This window comes from Stenella coeruleoalba (assembly GCF_951394435.1).
Source record: "Stenella coeruleoalba genome assembly, chromosome: 2".
Classification (NCBI taxonomy): domain Eukaryota; kingdom Metazoa; phylum Chordata; class Mammalia; order Artiodactyla; family Delphinidae; genus Stenella; species Stenella coeruleoalba.
In genome coordinates, this window is record NC_137147.1 from 144,121,125 (window position 1) to 144,133,152 (window position 12,028).

The window sequence follows — 12,028 nt, forward strand, 5'->3', positions numbered from 1 at the left end:
TCAACAGATGAATAAAGAAGATGTGGTACATATATACAATGAAATACTACTCAGCCATAAAAAAAGAATGAAATAATGCCATTTGCAGCAACATGGATGCAACTAGAGATTATCATACTAAGTTAAGTCAGAAAGAGAAAAATACCATATGATATCACTTATATGTGGAATCTAAAATATGGCACAAATGAACCTATCTACAAAACAGAAACAGACTCACAGACATAGAGAACAGACTTGTGGTTGCCAAGGGTGGTGAGGAAGGGAGAAGGATGGACTGGGAGTTTGGGGTTAGTTGATGCAAACTATTACATTTAGAATGGATAAACAACAAGGTCCTACTGTATAGCACAGGGGACTGTATCCATAATCTCCTGGGATAAAACATAATGGAAAAGAATATAAAAAAGGAATGTATATATGTGTATAACTGAGTCTCTTTGCTATACAGCAGAAATTAGCACAACACTGTAAATCAACTACACTTCAATTAAAAAAAAAATAGAGAATAAAAAAGAAAAAAACTACAGGGACTTCCCTGGTGGAGCAGTGGTTAAGACTCCAATGCTGCCAATGCAGGGGGCTTGGGTTCGATCCCTGGTCAGGGAACTAGATCCCACATGCACGATGCAACTAAGAGTTCGCATTCCACACTAAGGAGCCTGTGAGCCACAAGTAAGGAGCCCGTAAGCTGCAACTAAGGAGCCTGCCTGCCACAACTAAGACCCAGCTTAACCAAATAAATAAATATTTTTAAAAAACCACCCAAAATAAAAAAACTACAGGCCATTTAAAAATTAAAATTCATTGCTTGCTGCTAACCTGATTTCTTTTAGGTTCAAAAAAACTTCTTTCAGGCTGATTTGCAATGCATATTTGATCCTTTCGAATAAGCTGGTAATTTAAAAATGGTAACTTAACGAAATACAACAGAAAATTGAACAAAACTAGTATGGGGATAGGAGGATGAAGCTACAAAATCTACCATTTCATCTAGTCAAGTACCATTTAGCCATTTGTAAAGCATGTTCCCTAATGGAACCGTAAAAAGTAAAAGTAACAGCTGATTTAAACACAGTTACTTAAATGTGCTGTTACCTTTCTAACAAACCAAATAATAATAAGAGTAAAATGAAAAAGAAAACACCATAACAGTAAAACTCATGTTAGTCTTTAGTCCCCAAATTCTCTTCCAATGCCTCTTTTACAAATTACTTGTAAAAATTATGATAAAATTTTAGTTTGATATATTTCAATAAAATGATTTTCAAACTTTTACAGTGGAGAAACCTGGTATATACCACCTCAACAAAGTGATTAAAATTACCATCACCAGTAATGGAACAAATTGAACTCATGTGACTTCTGAGAGACTTGACGACTAAATGCACTGTGCGTGCTTATATTAGACTCTGCACCAGAAAAACAAGTTTTTTTTCCTTTTGTTATAAAGGACATTATTGGGACAACTGGCAAAATTTGAATAATGTCTGTAGACTTGATATGAACCTTGTGTTGATATTAATTTCCTGGATGTTCTTATCTTTAGAAAATACACACTCAAGTATTTATGGTTACCATTTAAGTATACGGGGCACCATGTCTGCAACTGATTTCCAAACGGCTGAGAAAAAAATAACATAGAGACTGACAGATAAAGCAATGTGGTAAAATGATTAACATGTGGGGAATCTGGTTGAAGCGTATATGAAAATTCTTTGTACTACTTTGTGTAACTTTTCTACAAGTATGAGACAATTTCAAAATTAAAAAAAAAATTAAAAAAAGGTAAATAAAGCATGAACGAAAACATAAAAAAAGGGATGATGGAAGAGCAAATTATAGATGCCTGTGATGGGTGCAATTTTAGTTTAATTATTCATGTGCTTAAATTATTATTGCTATCTTTCACCTAAGGATCTTGGGGTACTTCAAATATATGTGTATTTGAAAAATAAAATATATTTTATTTTCCTTACATTATAGGTGGAAAAACAGACATGTAGAAAAGCTCCCAAAATGTGGCAAGTTGATTCTGGAATGGAGACAAGCAAAATGTGACTTTAAATTGATAACAGTGTAAAGATGAACACCAGACACACCAGAAGGTATTCATTTACCTTGCTCTATTGTAAATCACTGGCTCATTTTCTTCCTGCACAGTTGTCAGCATATCCAAGTCATGGAATATTTTCTGCATATAGTCCAAATATTTATATCCTGAAGCTCTTTCTACTATGGCTGCCAATAGGGTATAGCCAAAAGTTGAATACAAAAACTGACTACCTTGAGACATCATTTTAAGGGGGAAAAAAAAGAAAATGCTTCATTATTATTTAAAAACATGTAAAATATTTTCCCACTGAAAATTGGCATATCTTTAAAACTGGAATATTTTACTTTAGCATTTAGGTAAAGATCATGGATGATAAATTAACAAATTTAGTCAACTTTGCAATGGCCCTGCTTATTCCATGTCTCTAACACAAGAATAAAATGATGATCCATATACTTATCAGTTTTTTTGTTTTTTTTTGTCTTTTTTGGCTGCGCCGAGTGGCCTGTGGGATCTTAGTTCCCCAACCAGGGACGAACCCCGTGCCCCCTGCCATGGAAGCACGGGAGCCCTAACCACTGGACCACCAGGGAATTCCCACAAACAAGTTTTAAAATGAAAATGGAATACAAGTACATAAGCCTGCAATAAATTTAAAGATAAAGTGGTTTCAGTAGGCATCATATCAAAAAATATACAGAAAAAGTTATTTTTATAGATCAGCTTTTTGGGAAATAAAATTTAGTTGATGCATATTAATTTAAGAAATGAAAGCACAAAAGAAGTTGAACAATTTAAATACTAAGTTAAATACTAATGAAATACTAAAATATTAGCAACACTTTATCATGCCAACTTCGGTTTAGATTTTATTTGGAGAATTTTTCCAATATTTAATTTTTTCCATGAATATCTTGATACTGAGAATCCTCTAAATGTCTAGGTAGCCTCCGATGAAGCTAAATCAAACAACTAGCTGCCTGGATGCTAGGCTCTGTTAAGAACTACAGGCAAAAAAGCAAACATCTGACAACAAAACCCATGCCATAATCATCAACCACACTGAATGCACTCAGGATGGTATCATTTTGCATTTTCTGAAAATTAATACTTCAGTAATGATGACTTTGTAAAAAGAAGAAATTAACACTCACCAGGTTTAAAGAACAAAGGGTCATTTTTAAATAATCTTAGGGATTCAATTGAATTTTCAAATTTTTCTTTCAAATATAATTCGCCTTGTTCAAAATCATTCTTTTTCTTGCAAGGTTTTGAATTTCGGCCTTTGGCTTCATTATCTTGCTCTATCTTAGCTTTAGCAAAGTCATTCTTTTCATTACTTTTGCCTCCTTTTACTTTTAACTCTTTTTCTTGGTCAGATTCCATCGTCCCTTTCATCATCTTCAAGGCTTTATAAGCTTTCTCTTCTTTCACCTTTTTCATGTCCTTTTCATAATGACGAATTCCACTTAAGTGGGAAATCAATAATCTTGTTGTGACAGAAACCTAATTGTAAAAACATGAAAATTCAACTACAATATTAAACTGCATAATAAAAAGTTAGTAGCCCTGGAATAATGTTTCAGCAATATTTTCCATTTTAAACTGCTACTAGAATAATGTGTCATGTACACACCTTTAGCCTCAAATTTCAGAAAAATACCCACTCGGTTATTATCTGGATAAAACAAAACTTTAATCCATTAACATTAAAAACAAACCAAAGAATCCTATGAAAGCTTTTAAACCACTTAAATGTCAGTAGAAAAATGAACTGTGAGATTTATTACCTTTTCACCTTCATATTCTTTTTCTGGGAATTCAGGAACATAATGTTGTACTGGAATATCAAGATCCAGTTTCCCTGCTTCCCACAATTTGGCAATAGCAACCATGGTGAGGCTTTTGCTGATACTAGCAATTCTCATAACTGTCTCTGGCTTGCATGGTACACGGTTCTCAACATCAGCATAACCTAAACCTTTGGGAAAAAAAGCAAAAAGTCACTATTAATAGGCTTCATGGTCAAAGGAGTCTTCAAAAACTGTAATAATACTACCTTAAAACATTCTATGTGTTTATCTAAAGGAAAAGATATTTCACTTGTATAAGTTAATTAAAACTCAACATATAAGGGATGAGTCTTAGCAATACTGACAACAGTAAGCCTAACAATTTATCCTTATAACTAAACTGAAATTGTACACGGTACACAACAGTAATTTTCTGATTCAGTTACTAATGTTTCTTAGCTTATCTAAACAATTTGGTTATTCCATATTTTAAATAAGTTACTCTACATTCTTTAAAGAAAATATCATTGTTCTTCAGATTACATTTATTCTTGATTTTTGAGTGACTTTCTACTGAATTCCTTAAAATAACCAATAAAAACAAATGTGAAAAGATGCCCTGCAAACCCAATCTAGTTAATCATTAATTTAATTCAGCTGCAAGTCAGAAGAAAAACAGTGTACCACTAATTTAAAGCTCTTTCTAGAAAATATTTTAAGTTTGGTTTCATCTTCTACAGGATAAAGATGTGGAAATCTGAGACATACAAAGAACTGAGATCTGAAAAGAACGAAAAGGCATACAATAATTATTTTCACCTGTAAATGTAAATTATGCTGAAAATATCTGCATAAAAACAACGCCCTCACCTATAGAGCTGACTTTTATATAATTCTGGATTACAATATCCGTCATAAATGTTGATCGGGGTACACTTAAACTTGAAGGAAGAATCATTTCTCTTTAAATTCAAAACCTTACCGCTCCTATCAACTTCTAAAAGGTACTACTTCCTCTAAACGATGTCTGAAACAACATTTCCTAAAAATTGAGTTCCTAAAAACCTGCTGTGATGAGTTGGACCAATTTGTGTGCAATGAAAAAATAAATCAAATTATAAAATGCTTTGATAAAAGTATGATAAAATGCTTAGAAGTCTCTCTTCCAAAGCTGCTTGCTTTTTGTTTGAAAAAAAAGCTGACACCTCTGCATAGTAAAAAAAAAAAAAAAAAAACTAATAAAGTAGATTGTAAGCTCATTAAGGACAAGGAGTCATGTATATCCCTTGTTCTTAGTACAGTGCATTTTACAGAATGGGGGACTCAGTAAATTGTTGACTGAACTAAAAAAGAAAAACATTAAATTCTGACGTTTTACCTAGTCATAAGGGTTATCTACAAATGTGCAGTTAACAGACCGTTCTATACACCACTTTGAGAACAATACAACAAACCATCTTTAAGACTTCAGTTTACTCATCAGAGTCACACTTTAAACCCTGCTGTTTATATAAAGTCCAATTCTTTAGTTTGTTAGTTTTCTCTACAGTATGTATAGTTTTATGAAAACTGAACAGCACTTCATGGGATTCACGCCAAACAGTAACACATCAAGATTTCATTCACCGACTGGCACAAAACAAGCCAATAAATCAAACCTTCTGACCAGACTTCTTTTCCATCTACAGAGACTCCAACCACAATGCCCGGTGCGCCCACCTCATCCTAAGAGCCAAGGGGAGAGAACGGTTCAAAGCAGGCCGAAATCCCTCGCACGTCCGCCAGCGCCTTCCTCTGGTGGGGCTTCCCTCGGCCCGGGCCCCCGCCCACCTCGGTTCGGGGCCCCGCCCACCTCGGCTCGGCCGGCCGGGAGTTAACCGTGAGGGGAGTGCCCGCTGGGAGCAGTAAGGGGAAGGGGCGGTCCCCGAAGCGGGCCGTGACCTCCGCCCCGACTTGGGCAACCCCCCGAGAGCATCTGACCGTGGCCGGGAGGTCGGGACACGGGAAGTCTTTCTGGGAAGCCGACCGCGGGCATCCAGCCGCCCGGGGTGGCGTCCGCTCGCCCCGAGAGATAACCACCAAACGGCCTCACGCCGGGGTGACGCCGGGGGTGGGGCGCCGGGTTCCCCGCCGCCTACGCCCCCCGTCGCCGCACCTTGATTCTGTGCAGGAGGTCGCGGCTGCGGTCGATGGCTCTGGCAAAGCGCCTGGAGTGCGGCGGCGTCGGGGTCTGCGGAGACCACTGGGCGAGGGGCTGCTCCTGCAGCGGCAGCGGCTCGGCCTGAGGCGGCGTCTCAGGGTCTGGGGCCGCGGTGGGCGGCGTGGGGGACGCACCCCTCAGCCCGCCGGCCAGCTTCACCCCAAGCGCCAGCCCGAGACCCAGCCCGAGGCCTCCGACCCAGCCAGGGCCGAGCGGCGGCAGCCCGGCGCGCTGGTGAGCTGCACGCCGCCCGCAGCCCCAGGCACAGCTCCCGTGGGTCACGGCCCGGTTTGTCACGGCTGACAGGAGCCGGTACATGGCGTCTCTGGCGAGCCTGCAGCTTCAGAGCTCGCGCAGGCCTGGCGGGCGGCAGAGGCGCGAGGAAGGGAGGGGAGGGGAGGGGGCGGTGACCGCGTTCAGGCCCTAGCAGTCGAGGCCCGATGGCCGGAGCGCCGATCGCATCGAGTCCTTCCTCTTTTCCTTTTTTCCTTTGTCTCGTCTCTTGATATTTCTTCATCTTTCTCCGCCCCACACACTTTTCCTTCTCTGCCTCCCCTTAGATCAAGTGTCACCTCCTCAGAGAAGCCTTCCTAGTCCCCGTCCCCATGGGAGCTCTCGCCACACCTAGACCCCCAGTGCGCACGCCTCCTTAATAACACTTAACAGTTATGTTTCACTGAACTAATCTGATTTCTTACCAGACTGTGACCCTTTGCAGAACCTTGACTTTTACTTTTGGATCTTCATCTCCTGCAACAGCGCTTGGCACACAGCAGCCGCTCAGCAGGCGTCTCCTTTCCCCCCAGGACCCTCTTTTCTCTCTCTTAACTGTCTCCATTCTTTGTCTCTTTTGGGCTCCTTCCATTTCTCTGAGGCCCTTTAAAATCCCTTACTTCTCAAAGTCTAGCTCCATACCACATCAAACATATTATATCTACGCCTCATATTTTTAAAAAACTTGGTGGTTGTTGTAAAACAAGAAAGTTGTAAATAAAATGTGCAGACTTCCCTGGTGGCGCAGTGGTTAAGCATCCGCCTGCCAACGCAGGGGACACGGGTTAAACGTCTCCAGCTGCTCTAACTATTCTTCATTTCTCAAGGTTTCCAAGCCTCAAACTGGCTCTAAGAACTAGACACAGTACTCGAGAATCTACCAGTAAAGTGAGACCATCAGTTCCCATCCTCTGGACAGTTACCATTTTTTACCAGTTGTATCATGGCATTTGTTCATAATGAATGTAAAAGACATAGCCAGTGGTGGTTACAATAAATTCTCACTTTATCATTCTTTTAAAAACTATAAATAATATGTGCAGACTTCCCTGGTGGCGCAGTGGTTAAGCATCCGCCTGCCAACGCAGGGGACACGGGTTCGAGCCCTGGTCCGGTAAGATCCCACGTGCCGCGGAGCAACTGGGCCCGTGCGCCACAACTACTGAGCCTGCGCTCTAGAGCCTGCAAGCCACAGCTACTGAGCCCACGTGCTACAACTACAGAGCCTGAGCACCTAGAGCCCGTGCTCCACAACAAAGAGAAGCCACCCGATGAGAAGCCTGCGCACCGCAAGGAAGAGCAGCCCCACTCGCGGCAACTAGAGAAAGCCCTAGCGCAGCAACGAACATGCAACGCAGTTAAAAAAAAAAAAAAAGAAAAAAAATAAAAATAAATAAATAAAATTTGCACTTAAAACTTTTAATGCAAAAGTAAATCATATAATTTAGTTAGCTATGATTTCTGACAGCTGTAGATGATCAGAGCTTCTTGTGAAATAAGAAACCTAACCTCAAACTATCAATACTACAAAATGTAAAATGTGTATAATCCTAATTGAACCGTTAATTATGTTAATTTTGAAGATAAACATCCATTCCAATTTTTACAATTTTCTCTTTATACTTTGGGATATATAATTATTTTTTATATATTACAATTATACTACTTTAAATGTTTTATTATTTTTAAAATTAAAATATTTAATATTTTAAATATTAAATAAAATTATTTAAATAAATAATAAATATATATTTCCCAAAGATTTTTGAAAGCCTGTAAGCCTTAATACTGGGACAATATACCCAATGTATAAAATGAGTCTGTCTTTCCTTACAGGTGGAATTTGTAGAGAGAGAATTTTCAGGCTTGAATTGACAAGCTATTGTCAAGAGAAAAAGATATAAACATCTTGAGCTACTGTTTAAGGAAAACGCAATAACAGTAACCACATCTAGTCAGAAGATACTGGGGCTAAATAATTATAAAGTGGTGGGCTGTTCATAAAGCCTACAACCCTGAAGAGATCAGTGTATCTTAGGACCCAGAGGGTTTGGCAGTGAAACTCACTGAGGTTCCTGGAGCACCACCTGCTGTTAGAGTGGACAGGTGCACCCTGTCAAGATGGTATTGGCGGTTCCCATCATAGGGGTCCCCACTATTCCAAGCACATGTCAGTGAGAGAAAAAAATATAAAGAGAAGAATGTAAAAGACATAGCCAGTGGTGGTTACAATAAATTCTCACTTTATCATTCTTTTAAAAACTATACATGTATGTTTTATGTACTCTTCTGTACCTCTCCTTGGATCAGAAGTGGAACAGAAGCAGAGAGCCATATAGCAAAAGCCAAAGTCCTGATGGACTTCTTCCAGTTTAGAAGCAGGTAGAGACCACCCAAAGTATGGCTTCTGTGAAGGTAGTGAAGAATAGATGTTCTCCGTGAAAGCCAGGTGCCTAGGAGGCAACTTAACCAAGCAGCTGGCAGACATGTTGGCAGGATTTTTACTATCACTGTGAGGCAGAAGCCCAGAGCTCCGATATGTCAGCTGGCTCTGGACTGGGAGCCACAGAAACCAGGTAGAAGAAAAGTAAACCACAAGACAGGGAGAGGAGTGGGATGACAGAAAAAGAAAGGAAAAGGAGAGGAAGGCAAAGGAGGAAGGAAAGAAATTTTCCACTGAAAATAAACCTACAAACCAAATTTCTGAAACATATAAGGAAAATATTTCTAAAAAGACTGGCACCAAAATCAATAATCAAGAAGTGAAATCAGCTCAGACAAATGAACACAGTAGAACAATCTACAGAAAAGAAAAGAAAAAAAAAAGGAAGGAAGAAAGAGAAAAAAGGCCATTCCCTGTCTAAAAAAAGATGGATTAATAGAAAACAAAATAAACATGTTTTTTTCAAAGAATTCTCAAAGAGAGAAGTGAATCATAATATTCACAAAACAAACAAGGAATTATGAAATAATAAATGAAACAAGAATATAAGGATTAAAAAGAACTTATCAGAAATCATATAAATAAAAACTCATGAGAGCTTTAGAAAGAGTATCTCTTCCTAAGTTGGAAGTACAAATTTGGTGAGCTGTCTCTATCCGAGGTCAGTTTTTGTTTTCCTTTAATGTTTACTTTTGCAGGCTAAACGTCTCCAGCTGCTCTAACTATTCTTCATTTCTCAAGGTTTCCAAGCCTCAAACTGGCTCTAAGAACTAGACACAGTACTCGAGAATCTACCAGTAAAGTGAGACCATCAGTTCCCATCCTCTGGACAGTTACCATTTTTTACCAGTTGTATCATGGCATTTGTTCATAATGAATTTGTTGTCAGCAATCAAGTCTTTTTTTACATAAACCATGTAGTCAAACCCAGCTTCTCTTCCATATCAGGTACTTGCAAGATTGATTTAATATGTACAGTGTCTCTATTGACGTTTATCTTATTGGTTTTGGCTTTGTATTTCCATGGTATTATTTTAAATCTAAATTCTGTCAAAATAAACCTTTGACTTTCATCTTATCTGCAAACAAGATAGGCAAACTTTCTGTCTTGTTCAAAATACTGAATAGGGCTGGACCTTAAGTAGAACCCACTAGTACACCAGTAGAAACTTCCCTCCAGGAGATCAGAGGTCCAGTAGCCAATACTCTTTTGATAGGGTTGTTCAAACAGATGGAAGCTCATCATTGCTATTCTGTGACTATTTTGTGACCCTCTAGTGTGATAGACCCTCTAGTACTATCATGAAGATAGTACTTCTATTTCCTCTTCTTTTTTCCTCTTCTGAATGTTTCCCATTGCAATCTTGACCTCAGGTCCATTGAAAGCTTTTGCAAAACCCTACTTTATTCATCCAACACATATTTATGGGCATCTGCTCTTTGCCAGACAAAGTGTTGAGGTTACAACGGTCACTCAAAAGAGACACACTCTCAGCCCTCCTGAAACCTCCTAGGCTGGAGGGTAAGATAGTCATGAATCACATAAACACACAAATAAAGGTAAAATCCCAACTGCATTAAGTGCTGTGTAGGAGAAATGCAGTGTGTTGAGAGTTTATAATGGTGAAATTTGACCTAGTCTGGGAGATTAGGCTTTCTTGATTAAGTGAAATTAGATCTAAAACCTTAAGGTTAAATGGGAATTAACTTGGTTGAGTATGGGCAGACAGAAAGAGGAAGTGTTCCATGCAGAGGAATCAGTAAGTGCAAAGGCCCTGTGGTGGGAGAGAGGAGGTTTCATTCAAGGAAGTAAAAGATAACCATGGCAGCTGGCATGGAGGACTAAGGGAAGTGAGGTGAGGGATGAGGGTGGGGACTGACCATTTAGGACCTTATCTCTCTCTCCCCTGTTATTTCTTTAGAAGAAGGAATACTCTTCTAGAGCAGCTTCTCCTTATAAGTCCTGCTCTAGTATATAGTGTAATATGTAATATTATGAAATACTATTTATTTTCTTGGCTTAACATTTCAGGTTTGCTTCATCATTCATACTCTGTGCTTTGGTCATAAATATTACTGTTAATCAGCTTCCTGCTCCACCTTCCAACCCCAAGAATTAGTGAGTTACTTCCCCCTTCATGCTGATACTTTCTTTATTCACACTTGTTCCTCATACTATCTGGTTTATAAGTTTTGTTTCAGTGACTTATTCTTTTATCCCTTAAAATTTCAAAAAGGATATATTTGCTTTGGATGGTAGTTTGGGAGTATCGATTTAGCTATTACATATGCTTATAATTCATGACCCAGCAATACCATTTTTAGGTTGTATATTCTACAGCAGTGATTTTCAAAGCATGGCCCTTGGACCGGCGTCATTAGCATTACCTGAGAACTTGTTAGAAATGCAAATGCTCAAGTCCCACCCAGATCTACTAAATCAGTGGTGCCCAGCAATCTGTGATTTTAAAACCCCACCAGCTGATACTGATACATGCTAAAGCTTGAAAAAAATCTACTCTAAAGAAATATCCGCATACATTGTATCAGGTAACTTTTGCTGTTAGAACAAGTATTTATTTAGCTCACAGGTCTCCAGGTTGGCAACTCTGGCTGGACCCAGCTAGGCAGTTCTGATTTCCTCTGGCTCAGTCACTGTCAGCAGTCCGCTGCTGGGATAGCTGGGGGCTGGCTGGCGTAGGATGCCCTCAGCTGACACAGCTCAACTCTGTTCGGTGTGGTCTCTCTTTCCCCAACAGCCTGGCCTGGGTTTGATCACCTGGTGGCTGGACAAAACTCCAAGGGATAGAAAGCAGAAGCATTCAAGGCCTCTTGAGGCCTAGGCTTGAAATTGGCACACTGACATGTCTGCTGCATTCTACTGGCTGAATTAAGCCCAAGGTCATCCTAGATTCAGGGGGAGGAAAAAGGACTTTACCTGTTGGTGGGAAGAGCTGCAAAATCAAATTGCGAAGTGTGTGGATATAGGGAGGGTGGAGATTGTGACTTTTTTTTTTGCCATCTTCTACACACATGCATATAGAAACAATACAAGGTTATTGCACCATTTTTGATGATAACAAAACAATGAAAACAACCTAAATACCCTTCAGTAAGGGAATGGGCAGGTTGTGGCACATACATACCAAGGAATACTATGTATCCATTGAAACGAATAAGCTAGGTCTCTTTCTGGGTCAACTAGAAATAAAAAACTTTGTTTTTTGAATGAAAAAAAGGAAACTGAAGAGCAATTGGAAAGA

The 12,028-nt window shown here is 39.3% G+C and overlaps 1 protein-coding gene across 15 annotated transcripts in view; it reads right to left on the reverse strand.

Moving 5' to 3' along the window:
• Positions 1-6,787, reverse strand: part of LACTB (lactamase beta) — a 62,128-nt gene extending 55,341 nt beyond the window's left edge. For 7 of the 15 annotated variants that reach the window (XR_013827118.1, XR_013827119.1, XM_079913257.1 and 4 more), the window contains exons 1-5: positions 6,005-6,787; positions 5,508-5,574; positions 3,847-4,037; positions 3,211-3,562; positions 2,121-2,286 (exon numbers count right to left, since the gene is read on the reverse strand). Coding sequence is in view for 7 of the 15 variants with exons in the window: in XM_079913257.1 (XP_079769383.1) it covers positions 2,121-2,286; positions 3,211-3,562; positions 3,847-4,037; positions 5,508-5,574; positions 6,005-6,367 (1,139 nt within the window). In the remaining 8 variants the exon portion in view is untranslated. The remainder of the gene's footprint in view (positions 1-2,120; positions 2,287-3,210; positions 3,563-3,846; positions 4,038-5,507; positions 5,575-6,004) is intronic. The other 8 variants (XR_013827113.1, XR_013827114.1, XR_013827115.1 and 5 more) reach the window with 2 other exon arrangements.
• Between the last annotated feature and the right edge of the window lie 5,241 nt (positions 6,788-12,028).